Source organism: Sorex araneus, chromosome 6 (genome assembly GCF_027595985.1).
Source record: "Sorex araneus isolate mSorAra2 chromosome 6, mSorAra2.pri, whole genome shotgun sequence".
In the NCBI taxonomy this organism is placed as follows: domain Eukaryota; kingdom Metazoa; phylum Chordata; class Mammalia; order Eulipotyphla; family Soricidae; genus Sorex; species Sorex araneus.
The window spans coordinates 122,678,151-122,703,506 of NC_073307.1; the positions used below are offsets into that span (position 1 = coordinate 122,678,151).

Below are 25,356 nucleotides of genomic sequence, written 5' to 3' on the forward strand. Positions count from 1 at the left end.
TTACGGCTTACTTCTGGATCCGTATTCAGGGATCAGTCTGAGGGGCCATCTGAGGAGATTGAACCCAGGTTGGCTGAGTGCAAGGTACAGCATTTACCTGCTATAGTCTATCTCTGGTCCTGTTGATTGAAATCTTTTCAGGAATTCTGCTGCCCAGCCAGAACTTTTGCTTCCTGTTTTCATGTAGCTTTTCTTTGTTTTTGCTTTAGTGCAGATCCTTAAATTAATCCTTCTGAAATAAAAGGGAGCGGATAGACATTAAGGATGTTTAATGCTCAAAATGCCTCTCATGAAAGCATTCCTCAGTCTACTAGATTATTCCATCCCAAAGCAGAAAGAAGGTATTTTCTGCTTTCTTGCTTAGGCCTGCCACTTAGATATTATTAGCTGTTCGACAGTCATGTTAGCTGATTTGGGTTGTAGACCCATTTCCTGCCTACGATGCATATTTTTTCCTTAAGTTATTTCCTTAAATCCATTCTTTGGCAAAAAGTACATATAGCAGCCATGTCATTTATTATCATTTTGGATATTTCCAGGGCACATAAGCATATTGAAAGCTCTGAGAAGTCCTGTGAACAAGAAAATTATTTGGTATCTATTTAGCCTTCAGTTTTCCAGATTTCCTTTGCCCTGGAACACTTTTCACCATTACTCAGGATTATATTTTTCAGTAGAAAGCATTGTGGCTAAACACTAGTTTGGAGGTTGCTATTTCAGAGTGTTCTTCCCATGTCCCAGAAAAAAAGCTGGGAAGTTTGGCCTAGGTTCTTAGAGGAGAGATTGTAGGATCCCTAAACTCTCTTACAGGGATGTATTTATGACAGTGTATTGCATCATTGCACTCTGCCAAAGAGCTGCTAACTGTGGACTGTGACCTTCTGCAAGAAGGAGATTCGCCCCCTATAAAGTGTTTATAAACTCTCTGTGAAATTTCATACACCCTTGAAAAGAGGGAGATGCATTTCCACAGCCAATTTTGCACTTTCTTACAGCCATATATGGTACAAGATAGAGAAATGGCTTGACCAATTAAAGCAAGAGCTTTCTTTTGAAACATATTGCTTAGGATTTTGAACAAATAAGTTCAAGAGAGAGGAAAGAGATGTTTTTAGGATGATAATGCTTCAATAAAGGAAAACAGGAGAATAGGAACATATTTTATTTTTAAAGGTATCATCCTTCAAATGTTGACACACAAATGAGTTTTCTCATCTGCTAAAGACTTTTTAAAGTAAGTATAGGCACCACTAGATGTGAAGGTGCTATGGGAAGGGAGAGGGCCTTATAAAGACACCTTCTCTTTTTAAGGTATTCGTAAAAGTTCCAACATAAGCCCAGCAGTCTACTATTACTTCCAGCAAGTTAACCTCTGTTTGGCTTTACCACTTCTTTATGACATTAAGTGGAATTTGAAAATGTACCTTGTAAAATTGGAGAAAACGTAGTGTTAACAATATGGGACAATGGTACTTCCTAATTTCCTTTTACTACATTTTAAGCTACCAGCAGAGAAGCAAATGACCCTAATTACCTTTCGTTTTACCTGAAAGAAGCTACCAAAGAAAGCAGATTACTTCATTGTTGATGAAAAAAGAGACACAGTTGTGATGATTTCAGCTGTGAACACATATGCCCTGGAAAAAGCCACTGAGGAGGGCAGGGAACTCTGACTCATGCAGGACACAGACAGCTCTGGCCTCACAGGAGGGCGCATTGCCAATTCTGCATGGTTTTATTGCAGTCCCTAGATTCTGGGGAATTGTGTATAACAAGATCCTGGTGCTTTTGTATACAACTTATTTGTGACATTTTCAGTGGCCCGAAGGTATGTCCCCCATGCCTAGGAGATCCAGCAGTAAAAAGATCACTGATTTCTAGTCTTAGGTGTTTGCTTGGTTTTTAGGAGAACAAATGGCATGATTGGTTAACCAAGAGGGGCGAGTCTGGCACACCTGATTTTAATTTTGAGTTTAATTTTGAGCCAGTGGAAGGGGTCCAATGTGGGTAGTTGTTTTTGATTTGCTGAGTTATTTTTCCACCCACTATTTCTGGGCACCCAGAAATACCATCAACCATTCTTGTAAGTCAACAAGTGTAGCCATTGTCCTCCATGATGGCAGAGAGGGTGGAGGAGCCTGGGAAAGCCCAGACAGCCTTGTGGATCTTTAGATGAAGATAAAGCTCTTGTTTGGGAGATCCTAGATTTTGTCTTTAAGGAATGTCATGGGAGGTAGATTGGACCTAAGGTCAGGGCTGGGTGTGAGGACAGTAACAAGGCAGCCCTATCAGAGGGGACAGCCAGACCAAAAATGACCAGTGACGGCCACTCTAAGAAGGAAGACACAGGTGGAGCCATTTGCTTCCCTGTTAGAATTCATTCAAGATGATCCCTCGTCTCTTGAAGTGAAAATGGCCTCTAAGCTCGAGTAAAATAATACTAGTAAGGTAATATTCCATTCTAGATTCTTCTCATGAGCACGAATACCCACTGAACTCATAGAAAATCTCTTCTGTTTAACAAATATTTCTTGAATCTGAGCCCATGCTAGGCCCAGGTTGCCACTGGAAGTAAAGCCCCGCCCCGCCCCCACCCCTCACCTGTTTAGGCAGTGGTACAAATCTCCGAATTGTTGTTTTAGCTCAATGGACTCCTTATTTTTGCATTATGACCAAATGCATGGCAGAGAATATTTGCCTTTGTGATCATTTGAAAGGGTACATGCTCTGTTCTGACATTAGGCATTAGGTCCGTTCACATTCTTGACAGCCACCCTGCCCTTCCTGTCCAGAACTTTTTATTCTCTACAGATGAACTGTGACCTTTGAGCCCAAATTCCCTTCTCCCTTCATTCTCCCTCCAAGCTCTGGCTATCCCCACCCTTCTTCTGGTCTCTCTGAATTTGACTTCTCTGGCTCCCTCGTAGACTTGTGCAATGTTACTCATTTCCTGACTGGTGTATTTCCCTGAACCTGATATCTTCCGGGCTTACGCATGTGTTGTAGCACGCGTAGACTTTCAGTCCTTTTGAAGGCTGAATTTGCATTCCACTGAATGTATGTTCCACATTTTGTTTTTCCTTTTTTAAAGCACTATCCATTGTTTATCCACCAGTGGATACTGGGGTTGTTCCACCTTTGCCTATTGTGAATAATTCTGCTATGAACATGGCTGTACAACTATATGTTTAGCTCTGTTTTCACATCTTGGAACCTGTACCCTGAGTGAAATTGCTGGGTCTTATTCTATGTTTAGTGTTCTAGAATGGCTGTCCCTTTTGCATTCCATGGTGTAGGGCCAAGGAATCTATTTTGTCCACATCCTTACAAAGAATTACTCTCTTTGTTTTTGTTTTTAATATAGTCACCCTAATGAGTATGAAGTAATATCTCATTCCCTAATGATTAGTGATTTTGGATGTCTTTCCACCATTTGTCTGTCTGTTTTGGAGAAACGTCCTATGCTTGTATTCAGCATTTGAATTTTTATTGTAGTTGGGTTATGGGAGTTCTTTATGTATTAGAATATCATCCCTTATCAGATATACTGTATCTGATGTAGCAAATGTTTTCTTCTAGTCTGTAGACACTCTGATAATAGTGTAATAAAAAAATTTTGGTGGCCCCCAATTTTTCATTTTGTTGAGGTCCAACCTAGCATTTTTCTCCTGTTGCCTAATCTTATGTTATTCTATCCAAGAAATCATTGCCAAATCCAGCATTACAACGTTCTCTTTGTTTGCGCCTCTCTAAGAATTTCATAGTTTAGCTGTCATAATTAATTTTCTCATTCATTTTAAGTAAGTAGGTTTTTGTTTTGTTTAGGGGTCACATGCGATGGTGATTGTGGGCTGCTTCTTGTTCAGTGTCACGGGGGGGGGGGGGGGGGTGTCATTCCTGGTGGTGCTTGGGAACTGTAAGGTCCTGGGGATTGAACACAGGACTCCCACAGACAAAGCTCACTCTTTGAGTTACCTCCCAAGCCCATGTATTAACTTTTTTTTTTTTTTGCTTTTTGGGTCACACCCAGCGATGCAGAGGGGTTACTCCTGGCTTTGCACTCAGGAATTACTCCTGGAGGTGCTTGGGGGACCATGTGAGATGCTAGGGATCGAACCCGGGTTGGTCGTGTGCAAGGCAAATGCTCTACCTGCCGTACTATTGCTCTAGCCCCGTCCTGGAAGCTTTTGTTGAAAAAAACTGCCCTTTTTCTGTTAAGTAGCCTTGAAAATCATTTGGTCGTTTATTTCTGGACTTTCTAGGCTACTGGTCATTTTTTAAAAAAATTTAATCTATTTTTATAAAGTTGCTCACAATAATTTATTACATTCAATATTACAACATCAATCCCACCAACATTACACCTTCCCACCACTGTTATTTCAAATATTCCTACCACCCTCGGTAAGTTATTGGTCTTTACATGTCCCCATCTGCCGTTACCATCCTGATTTGATTACCACAGCTTTCTAGTATGCTTTGAAATCAGGACATAATGCAACCTCCAACTTTGTTATTTTTCAAGAGTGTTTTGTCTATTTGGAGTTCTTTGGAATTCCATACAAATTTTAGAATAGAATTTTCTATTACTGAAAAAATAAACAATCTCATTCCATTTTTATAAGGATTGTATTAACAAAGCATCTTTTAAAAATAGATTGGCATTCTTATTCTAATTTGAATGCTTTAGCAACTTGTAGAATTGTAGACACAGGAAGATCTGGCTATCATATGCATGATATAAACCTGTGACTATATGAATATTATATATAATACATACACATACATGTCCACATGTATGTATGTATGTATCCAGAACCCTGCTCCCTTTCTCTGCCTTTACTTTCCCTACCTGGTTCTCGTGTCCCTCTCTTCTTTCACCCTTTATTTATTTATTTGTTTATTTATTTATTAATTTTTTTGTACCTCCAAGATCCTCTCTAAGGAGGAATTAGAGAGCAGGCAGCCTTTAAGCCTGGGTCCGAAGTAGCAGACATCAATCACCGACGCCGGAAACTCCACCATGCAGACCCCAGGCACACTGTAGAAGCACGGAGGGGCTTGAGCAAGGCGCCCGGCTCCTTGGTGGTCTGTGATCATGTTGTAAGAAATCCACCTGAGCAGCTCCAAAAGCAATTTCCAACCCTGGAGGCTGCCGTCCGTGCACTTCCCTGGGAAAGAACTGGTTTCAATTATCCTGACAAATTTGAATGCTCAAGATGGACACCTTGACAAATTATAGGAAATTGGAAACATTTTCTCAGGCCCACAGATCAGGTGTTCTCCTGAAAACAGCCAAGGCTGTAGGCAGGATGTCTCGGGACAGGCCTGAAACTCACGGCCCTGGGTAGAGCCCCTGCAGTGCACAGCCCGTGCTGCCGGCGTGGCGTGGAACGGGCCACCAGCGACTCCCTAACTGCAAAGACCTGGGGCCTGTGTTCGCCGTGGTCGAGAGAGGGAAGAAGAAATGCTTATTTATCTGCTGGGGACAGTATTTTCATTGAGAACGTATTTTGACTGCTGTCAGGGAAGGTTAAGGCTGGTTGCCAGAAAAACCAAACCTTTTCCCTCCTCACGGGAGGGTTAATGCTATTCATCAAACTTTCCTTTAAAAAAAAAATTTTTTTTTCAAAGACTTTTCTTCAAAGGCAGCCTGTCTGCAATATTTCAAATGAGACTTTTCCTTTCTTGCAGTGGTTTGACAGTTGGTGGTGGGTGAAGGCTGGGAGCTGGTCTAGAGTTGACGCCTTCAGGCTGTGAAGCTCCGTCCCTGAGCACAGGGTGTCTCCAGCTTTTTCCAACTGTGGCCCCTCCCGACCTTGTTTCCTCCCCGTGCCTCTAACCCTGTCCTATTGGTTGGCCCCCTCGTCTTCCACCTTGGGATATCTTGGGGGCCCAGAGGGAGATCATGGGGTCCCTGTTGGGAAATGCTGCTTTAATGGGCCCCCAAATCCGGCCAGGGGCTCTGAGATCAGCCTGTCAGGACAAGGACTTGAGTAGACGGCAACTTTGCGTAAAGTAAGGCCTGTCTTCATATTTTTCTGTTTTGCATTTGGGTGTGTATTGGGTTGTGATGTAATACATCGTTCTTACCCTGTCTAGGGGTCAAAAACTTAAGGCCTTTGTTTTGTTTATAATTTTTTGAGTCACCATGAGATACAGAGTTACAAAGCTGATCATGGTCAGGTTTCAGTCAGACAGAGCTTCAACATCCAGCCCTCCACCGGGATGCAATGTCCCACCACCGATGCCCCCAATTTCCCTCCCGCCAACCCCCCCACCTAAGCCTGACTCTATGGCAGGCACTCTCTCTCTCTCTCTCTCTCTCTCTCTCTCTCTCTCTCTCTCTCTCTCTCTCTCTCTCTCTTTCTGTGTGTGTGTGTGTGTGTGTGTGTGTGTGTGTCTTGCCCTTTAGGGCACCTTGGTCTTTGGTTTGCAATACAGGTACTGAGAGGTTATCAGGTTTGTTCCCTTACCTGTTTTCGGCATGCGGTTCTTTCCCAGAGTGATCATTTCCAACTATCTTTGTCATGGTGATTCCCTTCTCTATCCCACCTGCCATCTCCCCCAGCATCGAGGTAGGCTTCCAACCGTGGACCAATCCTCCCAAAGGCCTTTATTTTGAAAGTGAGTTTGGATCCAGTCACCTAGCCATATCTGGCTCTTCTCAGCAAAATGTCACTTGGTAATCAAATACACATAAGTAAATCAAGCTTACAAAGTAGCCACTTCGGACTAGGTTTGAGTCTAATCCTTATTTGGAACTTCTGATCTGATTCCCCCTAATCGACATATTTCCCCCAAAGAATTGCTGGACATATTTCTAAAATATTTACTGTGTGTTTTATGTCTAAGTATTTCTTGATTTAATAGAACTGTGTTTCCTGTCTTTGACAAACTTCTGTGGCCATTGTCAAATCTCAGAACTACTTATGTTTTTTATTTATTTTAGATTTCCCTCAAGTCAACTCAAAATTTAAGTATGTATTTAAATGTCTATGACACTTAATTTATATATAGGCTGGGGATCTATTCAATTTTTTTTTATTTGTCTTGTTTTTGAGCTGCACTCAGCGATGATCTTATTCCTGGCTCTGCATTCAGGGAACCCTCCTGCCAGATTCAGGGGATCGTGTGGGGCGCCACAGATTGAACTTGAGTCAGCTGCGTGTGAGGCAAACACTCTACCCACTGCACTATCTCTCCAGCCCCTGGGTATCTATTTTAGTAGGCAATAAGATACAAAATTATGTTGGGTTTTGGATGCCATACCTGGCACTGTTTCAGAGCTTGTCTTAGCACAGTGCTCAGAGGACCATGCAGTGTCCAGGAAGTAAGCCCAGTGCTCCCACTTGAAAACATGTCTAAGGCACAAATGCCTCGTTAGAGGGAAGCCTGCAGCTTCAGGAAGGAAGTGAGGGGAGTGAGGGAAGGAGAGGATACTGCCCAGCCAGGCCAACAGAGTCCACTAGCTTATCAGTGGGTGAGTGACAGGTGTCGCACCCTTTTCAGCCATCTGTTTCTCTGGTCCCAAACTATATAATTTCTAAACTATTGTTATTTGGGGGGTGGGGGGCACACTCAGCAGTGCTCAGGGGTTACTCCTGGCTCTGCACTCAAGGAATTACTCCTGACGGGCTCCGGGAACTATATCCAGGGATGTCGGGGATCGAACACAGGTCGGCTGTGTACAAGGCAAACACTCTACTGGCTATACTTTTGCTCCAGCACCACTGTTGTTGTTTTTGTTTGTTTGTTTGTTTTTTAATCATGGTTTTCTTATGTTAGGATTCACAAAATAATTATAGAGATAATATAGGTCTCATAAGCCCTGCACCCAGTTTCTCCTAGTATTAATAGAACATTAGTACCCATGTAATGTTTTCTACAGTTAATGAACCAATACTGAACCTTCGAAATGTGGTCAGCCACGGGCAAGGCAAGTGCCTTCCCCCCTGCCCTCCCTCCAGCCCCTGGCCACTGGTGTTTTTATTCAGACTTTTCAAGCCAGTTGTGATGGTGATCAGGATGTGACATCCATCACCCCTTTCATAAACAGGTTCCTGCCCCACTGGGAAATCAGGAACATATTTTAGCAGCAGAATTTTTTTTTTCTTTTATAGGTTTTTTGGGCCACACCCAGGGCTATTCAGGGCTTACTTCTCGTTCTATACTCAGGATTCACTCCTGCAGTATTCAGGAGATCTTATGTGATGCCAGGGATCAAGCCTGGGCCAGCTGTATGCAAGGCAAGTGCCCTAGCCACTGAACTATCTCTCTCCAGCCACATGCTGCCTTGAAATGCCCTGAATTCCTGGTACCCTGGGCAGATGCCAAGTAGGAATTCAGAAGCTCCTGTTTTTCCCCTCAGAGTTGAAGTTAGAAGCTTTATTTGGGCACAAATGCCTCGTTAGATGGAAGCCTGCAGCTTCAGGAAGGAAGTGAGGGGAGTGAGGGAAGGAGAGGATACTGCCCAGCCAGGCCAACAGAGTCCACTAGTTTATCAGTGGGTGAGTGACAGGTATCGCACCCCCGTCCCCTTCAAGTCCAGCTTGAAATGTCTGAATAATAACACCAGTGGCTAAGATGTGAAGAGAGAGTGTGCGGGGGAAGGCACTTGCCTTGCCTATGGCCGACCACAGTCCAATTACACCAGAATGGGAATTACACGCAAGCAGACATTGATCTTTGTTTTGTCACGGATTCATGCGAGGTGCCAAGAACAACATCTGGCGCGTGGAAGATGCTCCTTGGAGGAGTGGATGTTGCGAGGAATGGCTGCATTGAATAAGTGAACAGGGACTTCTGCCCCCAGTCTGAACCGTGGGAGAGGGAGTTACCCCAAAAGATGCAAAACTTGGGACTGGAAGCCACTCTTACCATACCCAGAGAGCCAGCGGCTCCTGTGATAAGCCCAGGCAGCCTCTTTCCATTGCATCAGGGAAATATCTTGGTGGTAGAAAAGACTGAACCCAGATGGTATAGAGGTTATGGCACTTGCTTTGCGTGAAGTTGACCCAGAGTTCAACCCCCAGCATCCATATGGTTCTCTAAGCACCATCAAGAGGGATTCCCTGCGTATCACCAGGTCACTGTCACTGTCATCCTGTTGCTCATTGATTTGTTTGAGCAGGCACCAGTAATGTCTCTCATTGAGAGACTTATTGTTACTGTTCTTGGCATATCCAATACGCACAGGTAGCTTGCCAGGCTCTGCTGCGAGGGTTCAATACTCTCAGTAGCTTGCTGGGCTCTCCAAGAGGGGCGGAGGAATCGAACTCGGGTCGGCCGTGTGAAAGGCGAACGCCCTACTGCTGTGCTATCGCTCCAGGTATTGCCCAAAAATTACAAGAAAAAATAAAATAAAAACAATACCTACAAAGCACTCTCTAGCCCTTGAAGTAGCTAGTGCTAGCTTAGGGGCCATATACCCAGTGGTGCTGGTGGGAGGGTGTCCTACTCCCAGAGATAGATGCCTGGGAGACCACACCGCTCCAGGGATCGAACCCGGAGCTCTCGTAGGCCAAGTGAAGTATATTCTTCACCTGGGGAGCTTGCTGCCGTGTAGTCCCAGAACACGCTTAGACCCATGGCCCCGGGTTCAACTCCCAGGAAGGTGCCTGGGTGCCCATGTGAGTTCTAGCACATTGTCAGCCCAAGTGTAACTGCGTCTCCTCACACAACCCCTTGGCAGCATCCCGTGCCACTCCAGCTCTGCATCTCCCGAGCCCTCCACAAGCAGGCATGTACAACACCACCCCCCCCCCCCCCCGCAAAGGCTGGCAGGGTGGGTGGGTACACGCCCCTCTCTCTCCAAGACCATCTCCGGCTCTCCCCAGGAAAGGATCCAACACCGCGCCCATGCCTTCTCCTGGGGAGGAGCAGTCCAGCTTGCTCTCCCCCTTGCACGCCCAGAGCCCCAGCGAGGCAGGAAGATGTATGGGCTTTACAGCACCGGGAGGTCTGCTTTGGATCACCCCAGGGCCGCGGCTTTCCCCGAGCAGCTGAGAGTGAAGGAACGTTCGTTCGCGCGGCTGCTGCGCTCGTGGCCCACACAGGGGCTGCCTTCACTTGGCCGCGGCAGCCGTTGACGTTTAAATCATAAAAAGCCGCTCTATATACAGTTTACTCTGCTGCTGGGAGGCCCCAGAACATAGGTATTTGGCGGGGGTGGGGGGGGGTGAGGGATGGGGGAGTGGAGCAGAGTAGGGCGGGGGGTGGGGCAGGCAGGGGGGGAGGAAGGCAGAAGAAGCAGCCGTTAATCCGGACAGGCTTCTGGGCACTGGAGCAGTTGCGGATGACAAAAGTTAATTAGAAACATGAGCGGTTTAACGGAAAACACTTGTGAGCATTGGAAGACGGGCGGCCTCGCCGGTACAAGCGTCTTTCCTTGGGATTCGCGGCAGGAGAAAGTGACGGGGTGAGTCTGTCATTGGGAAGTTGCCGTGCCGATGTCCCCCCCTCCAGGGCTGGGGTGCTGCCGCCTGCCTGTCCGCATACCTTGGGGGTCGTGGTTGAGGGGCGGGGGTCATGGGACCTGCCCTGCCACACTTCCCTGGCCTCCTGGAAGACGGGCTGCCCTCTTCACAGCTGTGCTCCTGGCTGGGGGTCGGGGGTTGGAGGGGGGGCTAGCAGGGCTCCAGTTGGGAGCCCAGAATGAGTCTGCTTCTCGTTTGGAAATACCTGGAGGCTTTTCTGAGAAAAGAATCTGGCTGCGGAAGGCCGGAGCGAGCGCCAAGGGGAAGCCTTGACTCTCAGATAACCTGCATGTGTTCTTGCTCTGGTCAAGCCATGTGCACGGCTTAGCCTCGCGCTGGGAAGTGTTTTCTTCAGTCCAGCCTGAGTTGTGATCATAGATCCTTAGAAATACCGGTAGAGGGGAGCTTGATATGCTTCGGCAGGACTTAGCAACCTCGGTGGGTAATTATTCTCCTCTAAAGATTGTATGTGGTTTCTCTTCCTTTTTTTTTTTTCTGTCCTTGTCATTGTCATTGTTTAAAAAATTTTTTTTCATGGGTTCTGTTTCATGATCTCTGCTACACTGTAGTCTCAGAGTTGGGTAATGTTATTATTATTATTATTGTTTTGTTGCTTTTTGGGGGTCACACCCAGTGATGCTCAGGGGTTACTCCTGGCTCTGTACTCGAGAGTTACTCCTGGTGGTGCTTGGGGGAACCATATGAGAGGCAGGGGATTGAACCTGGGTTGGCTGCATGCAGAGCCAATTCCCCACCTGCTGGACAATCGATCTGACCCCCTTTAATTTTCCTCTTAACTAGGAGAGTGGATAAAAATGCATGAAGGGGGCTGAGGGCTAATGCGGCAGTGAAGGTACACGCCTACCAAGTACCCAAGCTGGTTCCGTCTCTGGCCTCATGTGCTCCCCAGCATTGCCAGGGGAAGCCCTGGACCCACCCCCAGCACCACATGAGGCGGGCGGGGCATCCCCAGCACGACCTGGCTGGAGCAGCATCATGTCCTTGAGCCCTTTCGGTGAACAGACAACCCAGGGGCTGAGAATTGCCAGTGGGGACCCACCCCCCTAGACTTCTTGAGCTCGGAAAGCATGTCTCAGGCCCAGCAGGAGGGAAGGCACTTGCCTTGCTTGCAGCTTCCTTGGCCGCAGCCCTGCTTCCAATCCCTAGCACCCCTGAGCACCGCCAGGTATACTCCCCCAATGTGCAATTTTCACTGGGCAGGAGAAATGATCATCGGTGGGCTGAGTATATGGATTGCACGCGGGAGGCCCAGACCAGATCCCCGGCACCATGCGGTCCCCTGAGCCCCGCTGGCAGCAGCCTCTGAGCTCAGAGTCTCGGGGAGTAGCGTGGTCCGAACACCAGAAGAAAATGACGTTTCTTGGGGGCTGGAGCGATAGCACAGCAGGTAGGGCGTTTGCCTTGCACACAGCCAACCCGGGTTCGATTCCCAGCATCCCATATGGTCCCCTGAGCACCACCAGGAGTAATCCTTGAGCACAGAGCCAGGAGTAACTGCTGTGCATCGCTAGGTGTGACCCGAAAAGCAAATAAAAAAAGACTTTCTTCTCTTCTTCAGCACCACCGTGCTACAGATGGTATGTGTGTGTGTGTGTGCTCTGTGAATGTCGACACTGAATTGTGCATGTTGAGGTCAGCGCACACTTGCATAGCAGACATCAATTTTTTTTTAATTTTTAAAATTTTATTGAATCACTGTGAGATAGTTACAGGCTTTCATGTTTGGGTTACAATCTCACAATGATAGCAGGCACCAAAATTGGCATGGGAGGACGGGGACTGTAGGTGAAGCCTTGAGCTGGAGAGCGGCAGGAAATCCCGGTAGGATTTTTTTCACTCAGCCGCAGGTGATGCCCGAAGCAGGTCTGAGCACCACCAGGAGTAATCCTTGAGCACAGAGCCAGGAGTAACTGCTGTGCATCGCTAGGTGTGACCCGAAAAGCAAATAAAAAAAGACTTTCTTCTCTTCTTCAGCACCACCGTGCTACAGATGGTATGTGTGTGTGTGTGTGCTCTGTGAATGTCGACACTGAATTGTGCATGTTGAGGTCAGCGCACACTTGCATAGCAGACATCAATTTTTTTTTAATTTTTAAAATTTTATTGAATCACTGTGAGATAGTTACAGGCTTTCATGTTTGGGTTACAATCTCACAATGATAGCAGGCACCAAAATTGGCATGGGAGGACGGGGACTGTAGGTGAAGCCTTGAGCTGGAGAGCGGCAGGAAATCCCGGTAGGATTTTTTTCACTCAGCCGCAGGTGATGCCCGAAGCAGGTCTGGGAGCCGTGCAAGCTGTGGGCTGACAGCCATCAGCTCTGCCAGCGGGCACCGCTCCCTCCTTTTGTCTTTCCCTCCCCCCCAGTGCTGGGCCCCTGGTAACCCAGGTCTCCTCCTCTCCCCTCTCTCTACAGAGCCTTCGGTGAGTCCAGCCTCCTCCCACCCCGGCATGAGCGAGAATGCATCCGCCGTGCTGGAGTGCTCCCTGCCTGCTAGCTGCAGCTCCTCCTCGGCCATCCCCCAGCCCGGTGCCACCTCCAAGCCCTGGCGGAGCAAGTCCTCGGGCACTGTGAAGCCCAGCGCCACATCGTGCATGCTGTCTGTCAAGCAGCCCGTGCCCGAGGGCCCCCGGCCCAGCCCGGAAGCCATGAAGCCAGCCCCCAACAACCAGAAGTCCATGCTGGAGAAGCTCAAACTTTTCAACAGCAAAGGGGCTTCCAAGGCGGGCGAGGGCCCGGGCTCCCGGGACACGAGCTGCGAGCGGCTGGAGAGCCTGCCCAGCTTTGAAGAGAGCGAAGAGATGGAGGCCCCCGGCCGCACGCTCTCTGCCCTGGGCCCCTCGTCCAGCAGCCCCAAGATCGCCCTCAAAGGCATCGCCCAGAGGACTTTTAGCCGGGCCCTCACCACCAAAAAGAGCTCCCCGAAAGGCAGCGAGAAGGAAAAGGAGAAGCAACAGCGGGAGAAGGAGAAGGAGAAAAGCAGGGACCTGGCCAAGAGAGTGTCGGTGACGGAGAGGCCGGACCTCCGGGAGGGCACCAAGGATGACCTGGGCGGGGCCGCCGTGATCGAGATGCCGAAAAAGTCCTCCAAGATCGCCAGCTTCATCCCCAAAGGGGGGAAGCTCAACAGTGCCAAGAAGGAGGCAGCCGCCCCTGCCCAGAGCGGGATCCCCAAACCCGGGATGAAGAGCGTGCCTGTGAAATCCCCGAGTGCCCCGGCCCCTTCCAAGGAGGCTGAGCGGAGCCGGGCCGGGAAGCCGGGCTCAGGGCTCTCCCAGCAGAAGCCCCCGCTGGACGGCAGACACTCCAGCTCCTCCTCCAGCCTGGCGTCCTCCGAGGGCAGGGGCCCCGGGGCGGCCACCCTGAACCACAGCATCAGCAGCCAGACTGTCAGTGGGTCTGTGGGCACCACCCAGACCACGGGAAGCAACACTGTCAGTGTGCAGCTACCTCAGCCCCAGCAGCAGTACAGCCACCCCAACACGGCCACGGTCGCGCCTTTCCTGTACAGGTGAGCGCTCACACACGCACACACATATATACACATGCAGGCACACACATACACACACACACATACTCACGCTTGCACACACTCACCCTTGCGCACACACACACATACACATGCACGCACACACATACTCACACATGCGCACACACACTCACAAGCACATTTACATACACATAAATGCTCACATCACACTCAGACACATCAAAAACATGTGCACACATATACACACACATGCACACACATACTTACACATGCATATGCACACACTTGCATATACACATACACTCACATCACACTTATACACATCAAAAACATGCACACAGACACACATACACATATTCACACACAGACATACAAAAATGCACATAAGTGCACATGCACACACATATACCACACATATACACATGTGCACTCATGCATACACACACTCACACATATATATGTGTGTGGCGCACCTACACGTAAACTCACATATGTGCATACACACACTTCCACTCACATATACACACACTCACATCATACATAGTCACAAACATGCATGCACACGCACACACATACACTCACCAACATATACATACACATGCACACGCACACACAGACACATGCATACACGTGTGTGCGCACACATATGCACACGCACACACACGCATACTCACCTCACACACAAGTACACACTCATGTACACACTCATACACACACACCCCCCGCCCCAGATACCTGAGCCAACTTCGGGGACGGGCCTTGCTGGTGACTTCAGGGTCCCTAGGCTGGCAACTTGGGCCCCAGTGGACATGAACACAGTGTGCCAGTGGGAACAGTGAGTGCTGCAGGGTTCAGGGGAGACTGAGGGAACGCTAAGGAGTGATCCCGGGTAAGCGGGAGTCTCCCCGGGGGGAGAGAATGCAAAGGTGTTCCTGAAGCCGCATCAGCAGGTGCCCATGTGCCACCGTGGGGTTCGGCTGCTGGCCCCAGCATCCCTCCCGACATAAATGTCTTTGAAACAACAAAAAGTGCAAAATTCAGAAGCGTCTGTGTAGGACGCGCAGAGCCTCGGTTTCGGGTCTCTTCTCACATTAGGGAGTGTGGTCAGGGTCTCATCTGTGTGCTGAGGTCTCACACACCTCGGTAAGGTAAGACGAGGCAAGAAGGAAAGGGCGATGGTGAGGTTGCTCTGTGCTGTCCGGGAGAGGCGTGTGGGTGTCGGCTGACTCCTGCCCCGCCCTCTCAGCTGTCCACCCCCTGTCTCACCTGTTCTCCCCTTGGCCTCTGGCTCTTCCCTGGAATCCTGTCACTCCGTGGGCTCTGACCTGGGAGGCCCTCCGGCGGCTCGGCCTGCCCCACACCTTTGCAGAATGGGGCTGCGTCTTCCCCAGGCCCGAGCCAGCCTCTTCTCATCAGCTGGCGATGAGCCGTGCTTGGGGTACGGCAGCCGTGGCTGGTGCCTGCTGTGGCTGCGGTGTACACCAGCCACCTTCTAGACCCATCTGACCACTCCACCCTGCAGTGCAGCCATATCCACCACCATGCACCTTCCCGATAGGCACAGACGTTCACCGACGAGCCTGCCTTGGGGGCTACGCAAGCACCCATGCAGCCAGGAATAATGCACGTGTGCTCATGTGTATTTACATGCCTGCTCTTTGGTGAAGATTCATGCCCGAGCTTTTAGCTTCCTGTGTTTGCAAAGAGCCAGTTAATCCCCCTCTTCCCCCTCGGACTGTGTTGTATTCTCGATTTCAGGGGTGATCCCCCCCACACACAGATACACCCTCTCCCCTCCTCCTCATATCCCTCCTCCCCCACTCTACCCAGCAGGAAGTGAGCTCTGCCTTTTCCTTCCTTCACCTGCCCCTTCGCAGAGGGTCCCCCTGGACGCTTTCATTCGTCGTTGGCCATCTTTTTTTTTTTTTTTTTTGCTTTTTGGGTCACACCCATCAATGCACAGGGGTCACTCCTGGCTCATGCATTCAGGAATCACCCCTGGCGGTGCTCAGGGGACCATATGGGATGCTGGGATTTGAACCCGGGTCGGCCGCGTGCAAGGCAAACGCCCTACCCACTGTGCTATCACTCCAGCCCCAACTGGCCATCTTTTTGTAAAGGAAGCCAGTCAGTCTCTCAGCCAGCTGGCCTGAGACACACTCAGGGCTCGGTCATGTGCAGGGCTCTCTTCTGGTCCGCATTGGGCTTTGCAGGCGGTGGTTCTCTCGACCGTGGAGACAGCCGAATTGCACCCTATGAAATTTTTATCCTTTGAATAACTCGGATCGTCCTGAGCTCATGCAGATGCAGGCTACTTATTCACAGCCTCCAGATTTGCATTTTCAGAATTCAAACAGTATGGCGGTCTTGGATCAGCACCCTGCCCCTCCCTTCCTGCCCCCTTCTTTGGATTTTGGCTGAATCCTTCCAAAGATTACAAGACATGTCAGACATTCACAGATTTTTCTGGAATTCTAAGCTTTTCTCTAAGAGGAAAATTTTCATTTTTGGAAGGGGGTGGGTTGGGTCAGTGTTGGGTGAAGGGATGCTCAGGTGAGATCGGATGCATTCAGGGTGATGTAGCTGGAGACACGGAGTGCTCTGGGACTGTTCCTGACCCAGGGACTGTGCTTGAGGCAACATGGGGTGCCAGGAATCGAACTGGCATCAGCCACCTGCAAGGCACTATTTTTTCCAGCCCTGAGGAGAAACTCTTAGTGATAAAGAACAAATGTCTGGCAAGTGGGAAGAAGGAAAATATTTTCCCTACTCATCAAACCCATTTTTTATTTTTGGCTCTTTTGGGTCACACCCGGCAGTGCTCAGGGCTTAACTCCTGACTCTGCACTCAGGAATTAGTCCTGGCAGTGCTTGGGGGACCCTATAAGATCACTGTCATCACTGTCATCCTGTTGCTCATCGATTTGCTCAAGCAGGCACCAGTGACATCTCCGTTGTGAGACTTGTTACTGTTTTTGGCATATCAAATACGCCATGGGTAGCTTGCTAGGCTCTGTAGTGTGGGCGGGATACTCTCGGTAGCTTGCCGGGCTCTCCGAGAGGGGTGGAGGAATCAAACCTGGGTCGGCTGCATGCAAGGCAAACGCCCTACCCGCTAAGCCCGGGGCTTGCTCAGGTGAAGAGATTCACTCATCAGGGCTCAGGTGCCCATGCTGTTAACCGCAGACCCGCAGCCAGCTCGAGGTTCACATGCCCCCAGCCTCGTGCTTCGTCCAGTACTCAGCATCTTCATAGACTGAACATTTTCTCATTTGTCCACTCAGCTCACTCTGCCTGTGTCCCTGTTCAGCTTGAACAGATGACCTTCTTTTAAACATTTTTTATTTAAATTTTTAGGCCTCCTGAGCAGAGCCTGGGCGGGGAGGGCTCAGGGAGGGCGGGGAGTGCGGATACTAAGGGCCACTTCTGGCCACTGTCAGCCTGACTGTGTGTGCAGGCCCACCTAACACTAGCGGCCAGTGGTGGGGAGCCCTGGGGCCACACCCATTTGGGGTATACGCAGTGCTGGCTTGGAAGTCAGGATTACGTGACGCAGGCCTGTGCTCCAGCCTCCTCGACCCCACATGCAGATCAGGTCTGTGTGTGCACACATCACGGCCTTCAGAGTGCTCTCACTCAGCTGAGGAAGGGTCACTCACGGGCTCACAGGGTCATCAGGAGGTTTGCTTCAGGAAAATCAGGAAGGAGCCGTGCAGACACGCCAAGCTGGGATGCCTTCCTTGGGCTGAGTCCAGGAAGGTTTCCAGACCAGGATGACATAAGATGGGACTCAAGGCAGATGAGGAATGACCTCAGGAAGCTCAGGAGTCCCAGGGAAGGCCAGCTGATAAGGGCCTGGCAGCATCTGAGAGCAGAGGAGCCCCGTGTGGGTGGGTCAGAGGGTGGGGCTGTGTGTGAGGGGGGGAGTGGCAGGAGCTGGAAATAAAGGGAGCATTCCAGGGTGCACAGAGTTTAGACTTTCTCCTCTAGGCACTGGACAAGCCCCAGAATCTGTTAGTTCGACGGCAATGGCGTCGCTTCATGTCGCAAAGATCAGTCAAGGATACTGGGGCCAAGGGAGAGAGGACAGACAGGAGCGTGTCTCAAACAGGGGCCATGCTTCCGATGCTGCACTGCCGCCCCAGAGGTGAGATGAGTCAGGGGTGCAGAGGAAGCAAGCTGGCGGCAGAGGCAGCAGCCTACAAGAATGCAAGCTCAGACTGGAACGTTCCTTAGTTTGCTGGGAAGAGGCAGAAGAGCCAGACATTTTGTTCATACCTTTTTTTTTTTCTTGCTTTTTGGGTCACACCTGGCAATGCACAGGGGTCACTCCTAGCTCTGCACTCAGGAATTACTCCTGGCGGTGCTCAGGGGACCATATGGGATGCTGGGAATCGAACCCGGGTTGGCTGCATGCAAGGCAAATGCCCTACCCGCTGTGCTATCGCTCCAGCCCCGAGAGCCAGACATTTTGTATGAAAATTTTCCCAATCTTTAAACATTGGGGTTAACTGAAAGACTTTTATTTGGGGGGGGGGAGACATATCGCATAATACTCAGGAGTTACTTCCTGTCTCTATACTCAAAAATACCCCTGAGGTGCTTTGGGTTGGTGGGGATTGAAGCCGGGTTGGCCGCATGCAGGACAAATACCTTACCCGCAGTGCTGTCGCTCTAGACCCTCGCAGAAAAATTTTAAAGCACTATGAATACCAATAAGAAGAAATGTGTTTGGGTGGGGGGGGCATTAGTTTCCCCACCCAGTTGCCATTTTCTAAAGGCTACAACTGTTTATTTGTGGGGTGTGGGCAGAGATGAGGAGAGCGTGGGCACTGGCTAGGGGATGAAGGGTTCCCAGGGCATGGGGACCCTTCAGAGGCAAGGATGGACAGCACGGGGCACCAGGTGCTTCAGGAGAGAGGAAGAAGGGGAAGCAGCATTCACGGATGATCTGACAGGTGTCTGCCCCTCCCCCACAGGTTAAGGCCATTTACATTCTTGGCCAGTATATATATATATATATATATATATATATATATATATATATATATATGATTTCACTCTGGTTGCAGATGAACTAATATTATATACCTGGAGGGGCTGGAGTGATAGCTCAGCGGGTAGGGAGTTTGCCTTGCACGCGGCCGACCCGGGTTTAAATCCCAGCATCCCATATGGTCCCCTGAGCACCGCCAGGGGTGATTCCTGAGTGCATGAGCCAGGAGTGACCCCTGTGCATCACCGGGTGTGACCCAAAAAGAAAAAAAAATATTATATACCTGGAGTCAGCATCCAAGCTCAGACCCATGAGCGGAGGGAGTTCGTGGCAAGGACCCGTGGCATGGAGCAGCCAATTTGCTCGACAAATAAGGGCCTTGAGACTCTTTGGGGAAAGTACGGATTTCAGTCAAGGGTTGAAATAACAATCAAGGAGACCTTTCATGTCAGGAGATCTGAGCTCTGAATCAGAGGCCTAGAGGGCAAACACACCTGCTTGGCACCCACCCCTGATTGGTTTAGAGTCACCTTTTCAGAAGAGCCATGTCAGGAGGGTTTTTTTTTGGGGGGGGGTGAGGTAGGGGGTGGAGGCGGCCTTTGGGTTGCTTGTCAGTGGAGTCATCTTCGTGTTTGACTTCCTCATGTTTTTGGTTACTTAGAAGTTGCTCTTTGGCATAGAAGATATTCCAAACCACCCAGCACCCTCGAGCATTTTCTTGGCTAAATCTCACCCCCTTCCCCCCCCCCCCCCCGCACCACCCCAGTGCAGGATCACAGACTCTGCCTTTGGCCGATGAATATTTCATCTTTTACAGTTGGGTGGCTCTCTCTGTTTCTGGGACATTGCTCCACATGCGCTAATGAATTATTTAGCATCCGTCGGCGGTGTTCCGAAGCTCCGGGCTAAAGGAGACGGTGGTGGTGGGTGCTGCGGGCAGAGCCCAGTCCAGATGTGCCCGTTCTCTCCACTGACCAGTGCGTCTACTTTGGTTTGTGTGCCAAGGTCCCAGACAGACACGGAAGGGAATGTCACTGCCGAGTGCGGCTCTGCGGGCGTAAGCATGGAGCCAAGCCACTACACCAAGAGTGGACAGCCCGCTCTGGAAGAACTCACCGGTGAGTACCGATGCCAGAAATGCTGCATCTGTTGTGAGGATGAGCTCTCCCATGGAACCGTCGACTGCTGGGTGCCCGGCATGAACCAACTTGATAGGAGGTTGCCGTTCTGCAGCGTTGATTGAAGAACCTTATTTTTTTTTTCTCTTTGCAATTTTCCTTTTCTTTTCCTGTTCACGCTCTCTTGTAAGCTCTGACTCTTTACCATCCCGTGCTCTCGCCCTATCCATATGTCTGTCTCAGTCTGACCTGTTGCCAAATCTAATTTTAAGATCTATATTCCCATTCCATTCGTTTACTGACTCAGGCTAGGCTGCTCTGATACTAAGACCCTGACTTAACTTTGTTTGTTCTTCAGATAAAGTTGCTTTCCAAGAAGAGTCAGAACTCAAAAATACTCTTTTTGTTTTTCCCTCTTCTGTGTGGAAGCCCTGATTGAAATGTGTTTATAACAGGCTCTGTTCATTGGAAAGAAGACCAATTCTTTCTGCTGCTTCTACCAAACCACCCCCCCAAAAAAATCTAATTTTATATAACGGTAGTCTGGATAATGGTGGTTAAAGATTATTATATTTTAAAAAGTACATAGCTTTCCATTAATTTCCATTAATTTCCATTAATTTCACAAATATTTATTCAATAATGTTTGTCAGATTCTTTTTGTTTGCTTATTTGGGGGACATTTCTGGGGGTGCTCAGGGCTTACTCCTGGCTCTGAGCTCAGTGATCGTTCCTGGAGGGGTTCGAGGAACCATATGTGGTGCTAGTGATCAAACTGGGGTTGGTCATGTACGAGGGAAGTACCATAATCCTTATCTCCCTGGCCCCGAGCATCAGGTCTTTATATAAAGAAGAGCAAGCATCTGAGTTAGCACTTTCTCCATCTGCATTGCGTTCTGAGTCAGCACTTTCTCCATCTCTCTGTCCCCTCTCTATGCCTGTGGTCCGTTACTTTCTGATCAGGGTAGCAAACGGTAAGCAGCAATAGTTACCGGTAAATCACACCATTCTCCTGGTATCTTACCATTTCCAGAGTCGGGCTAAACATTGAAACCCTGTTTAAAACCCACTAATTATAAACAGGGATTTTTAAAAGGACAGAATATCTATAACCACAACCTTGTAATTGTCCCCATGGCAGATGGAAATCGCAAGATGACTGATTTAATTTTACCCACCTTGTCATTAGCTCTGAGAAGGCGTTTCAGAGGGTCTGAGCATTTTAGTTGTTTCTGGTTACACTGGCAGGGCAGTCATGGAGAAGAGTGTTTTTAAGCTATTTGTGTAAGTGATCCATCTCGGGGTGGTTCCACACCCCACATTGGGGACTGATTTTACCTTTCCTTTCCCTTGAAATGGGGAATGTGTAGCTTGCCCACATGAATAGCCGCCGAGGGGCCAGCTCTGGGGGGAAGGTGTGGGGTTCAGACGCACAACCACATAGTATTCACACATTCCAGATCATGTTCTACTTTGCTCCCATCGAAAGCGCCAGATCATTGCCCTCAGCCCGGGCAGTGCTTATCAGATGCATGCCCTGTGGAGCTGACAGGATTCAGACACCGACAAGCTCAGCAAAATTGCACATTTGAGAAGCAGAGACACCCATTCCAGAGCATACCTCCTGACACTTGAATTGCCAAGAGATAGATTGCAGCCTGCTGGCTCTCTCTCTCCCCCCTCTCTCTCCTCTCTCTCCTCTCTCTCATCTCTCTCTCCTCTTTGTCTTGCTCTCTCCTCTCTGGCTCTGTCTCTCTCTGTCTCTGTCTCTCTGTCTCTGTCTGTCTGTCTCTTTCTCTCTGTCTGTCTCTCTGTCTGTCTGTCTGTCTCTTTCTCTCTGTCTGTCTCTCTGTCTGTCTGTCTGTCTGTCTCTTTCTCTCTGTCTCTCTGTCTGTCTGTCTGTCTCTCTCTCTCTCATTTTCCCCCCTTTTCTCCCTGTGTACATCTCTGCCTCAGGACTATGAAACCAAGTAGGAGCTCAGACAGATGCTGTCAGTTGGTCTGGGAAGCAGCTCTTTTCCTCGGCCAGTCCTGCCTGATGAACAACAGAATTCATCAGCCAGCTGTGCTTGACGAAGCGCTCTCTGGTGTGAAGTCAGACGGTGTTGATTGCTCATGGAGATTTCCTACTCACTTTATGTTTATGTCCAAGCAGTGGAGTGCACACACACACACACACACACACACACACACACACACACACATGCATAATTTCATGTGAATTATTTTATGAAGTCACTGCCTACCAGTTGCAAGGTCAAATTTAACTTATCCACAACCAGTCCCTGGATATAACAACAAATGGCGGATGCATTCAGAAATGGATATTTATGACACTGTTTCGTTCCATGGCTTAGTTCTTCCCCTTGCTTTTGCAGATCCGTATATTTTTTCATGGGCTTGGTCATTGGCATGCAATACAATCAGGATTTTGAATTAGAAGACACCACACTTATTCAGCCCATAAACCCCTTCTACCATTCAATGATGTATCATCTTTCCATCTCTTGTAACTGAAAGATAATTCTTGTAACTGAAAGATAATTCTTTCAAATGTTCTTCCCTTTTTTTTTTCTTACTTTGCCATTAATAGTGCAACTCCTTACTCTTGCATTTCTAATCCCTGGATATAATTCAGTCTCCCAGAGCTCTCTGCCCATTTCCGTTCTCTTCCATGTAGCAGCTTATCCCTGACGTTTCCCTCTTCCACATACAGAGCCCTGGCTCCTTCCGTGCTCACTTTTCACCATCCCCTAAGCCCTGTGCTATTCGGTTCAGAATGTGGGCTTACTCTCCATCATGACTAGTGATGTGAGATATCTAATTGATAGCAATTGGCCAATGAAAGAGAACCACAAGAAGCAATGCTATAACTCTTTTTTTTTTTGAGCTAAAGACACCTGTCATTTCCTCCAAAATTGTGGATGTGTATTAATTTTGTTGGTGGAAAAAATCTTATACTTCGCCCACCTTCTAAGGAGCAGGGTGGCAGCTCAGAATGTGGTCTGCACGATCCAAGTTTTATATGGCCAGAGTACTATGTCGTGTGTCCCTCTTGCTCTCAAAATCTGTTTTCTATAGGGCTTTGTGGGGAGCAAACAGTTCCCTGGAGAATCCTCCTGAGGAAAGCAGAAAAGCCAGATTTAGGGAGCCCTCCTTGGTGTCAGGCCTGTAAATCCTAGACGCCATCTGAACCCCTACTTCTCCTGAGGGAAGGAATTTTATCACCCCTGCCACACTCACACACACTCACAAACACACACATTTGGAGAAAATGTTACTTGTCTGGGGTCAGCTGGTGAATCGTGACAGTGCCACTTTTTAGACCCTTATGTGCTTTTTCTTCTCCCTTGTCCAAACTTCTCTTAGACACTGAATATATTTTGAATGTCAATAGATTAGCATGAGGTTCCCCAAAGAACAGGTACTAGGCTGCTGTTCCACCTCAAAGATCGTTGAATTTCTAAAGGAGACTTAACACAGATGAAAACACTCTCACAGGACCAAAGAGAGTACAGGGAGTAAGGTACTTGCCTTATATCCTGCCAACCTTCAGCCCCCAGCACCAGATGTGGTTATCAAGTACCACCAGGAGTGACCCTTGAGCACAGAGCCAGGAATCATGCCTGAGCCCTGCTGGGTGTGACCAAAACCTGCCCTTCAATATCAACACATGGATATATATAAGAAATAGAATTACAGATGCTTTTGGTGTCTGATCAATGACAGTCATTTGAAAGTTTATTCCTAGAGCTTCCTACTGTGTATTCACTGCTGTGTCTAGCGTTATCCAAAGGATCTGCACCTTTTTGGCAGTCTTACCTCGACACAATGGGGTCAGATTGGCAATGAGAGATATCTAATTGATAGCAATTACGCTTTACATTCCTTCAAGGCGTTTCATTACTGCTTTTCATTCAAAACACAGACATGTGCTTTGAAGAATTGGGTGGAAAATGCAGGTTTTACTACTTTTCAGATAAGAAAAGTGCCTTCCGAATTTTTCTTGGTTAAAAGGGAGGGAGAAAATTGAAAACACTTGCCTTTTTTAAGAATCGTGTTGGCTGTGGCAAATTTTCCCCCTATAATCACAGATCACAGATTGTGTACAAGCTGCAACCTCAGTGTTGGCAGCCAGAAAGGCCTTGTTTTCTGTTTCGGCAGGAAGGTTTGTCCTCGGGGTCCTTCAGCTTCCTCTAGCCATAGGAATGCCCACTGTGGGGAAGTCTTAATGTCTAGTGTAAGTCGTACCTGGTGCTCCCTGGGTGGGCTCTGGGGATGTTGCTGGAATTGTGTTACCTGAGTCTCAAAACACACGTGTATATAAACCTTTCATTGTGAGTCCTTGAGTCTTTCTCAGCCCTCTCTGGAATTCCTTGAGAGGTAAATGTTTGATTCCTTTAGCCGGTTCACACGGGCATGTGTCACAAGTAGCTCACACTTGGATGTGGCTTCATTGTCCCACACTGGAGCCCTGGCATCCAGGTGGCCCCCGTGTAAACCCAATGTCACAAGCGGAACAGCCAGAGGGCCCAAGGCAGAGCCAATCTGAGGGGCTCTGGCGATCCTTCTTGGTATTGATTCCTGGTACATTTGTGCCAGCTTGACCTCTGACTGGCTGGGTATTTGTGGACACCCATGTCCCTAGACTGGCAGTCTCCCTCTTCCGCCTCCCCAGGGGCCCCCAATGTTTCTTACTGGGCCCTCGATCGTTAGCACCAGCAGACAAGGCTGAGTGTGGCAGGCACTGAGCTATCTCCAGGCCTGTGGCCGTTTCATCCCTGCACTGTCCTTTGAGGTCAGCGTTTTTGCTGTGTTCACTTCAGGGCTATGAAATCCAGAGGATGGAGAGGAACCGCAGCTTTCCCAGGAACGTACAGGCTGCAGGACCAGCCAGGACTTGAGATGACACAATAAATCTAACAGAAAGAGGCAAACTTCTTTCTGTAGAGCTCTTTGTGATTCACGGATGCTGATCTTTTTATAGCTGCTACAGATTGTAAAGTGGGACAGGAAGACAGGATGTATCATTGGGGATGAGATGACCAAATGCCTTGCCCACTTTTTCGTAGCTAGAAATTCATTCCTGAAAAGTGACCCGACTTATTCTGTGTCTGTCTTTATTGGAAACAGGGTAACCACGTGTGTAAACATGGGATTAGGTGTTTTGCTTCTCCACAAGCTAGACTCCCACCTATTTTAAGAGGGGCCTGGAGGGAGAAGAGATTTCTTTGCTTGGATTCAACATCTTC

General features: G+C 48.7%; 1 protein-coding gene across 9 annotated transcripts in view; it reads left to right on the forward strand.

The window, feature by feature from the left end:
* NAV2 (neuron navigator 2) overlaps positions 1-25,356 on the forward strand; it is an 822,512-nt gene that overhangs the window by 609,806 nt on the left and 187,350 nt on the right. For all 9 annotated transcript variants that reach the window (XM_055141684.1, XM_055141686.1, XM_055141678.1 and 6 more), the window contains 2 exons: positions 12,916-14,011; positions 19,992-20,104. In XM_055141684.1, the coding sequence (XP_054997659.1) occupies positions 12,916-14,011; positions 19,992-20,104 (1,209 nt within the window). The remainder of the gene's footprint in view (positions 1-12,915; positions 14,012-19,991; positions 20,105-25,356) is intronic.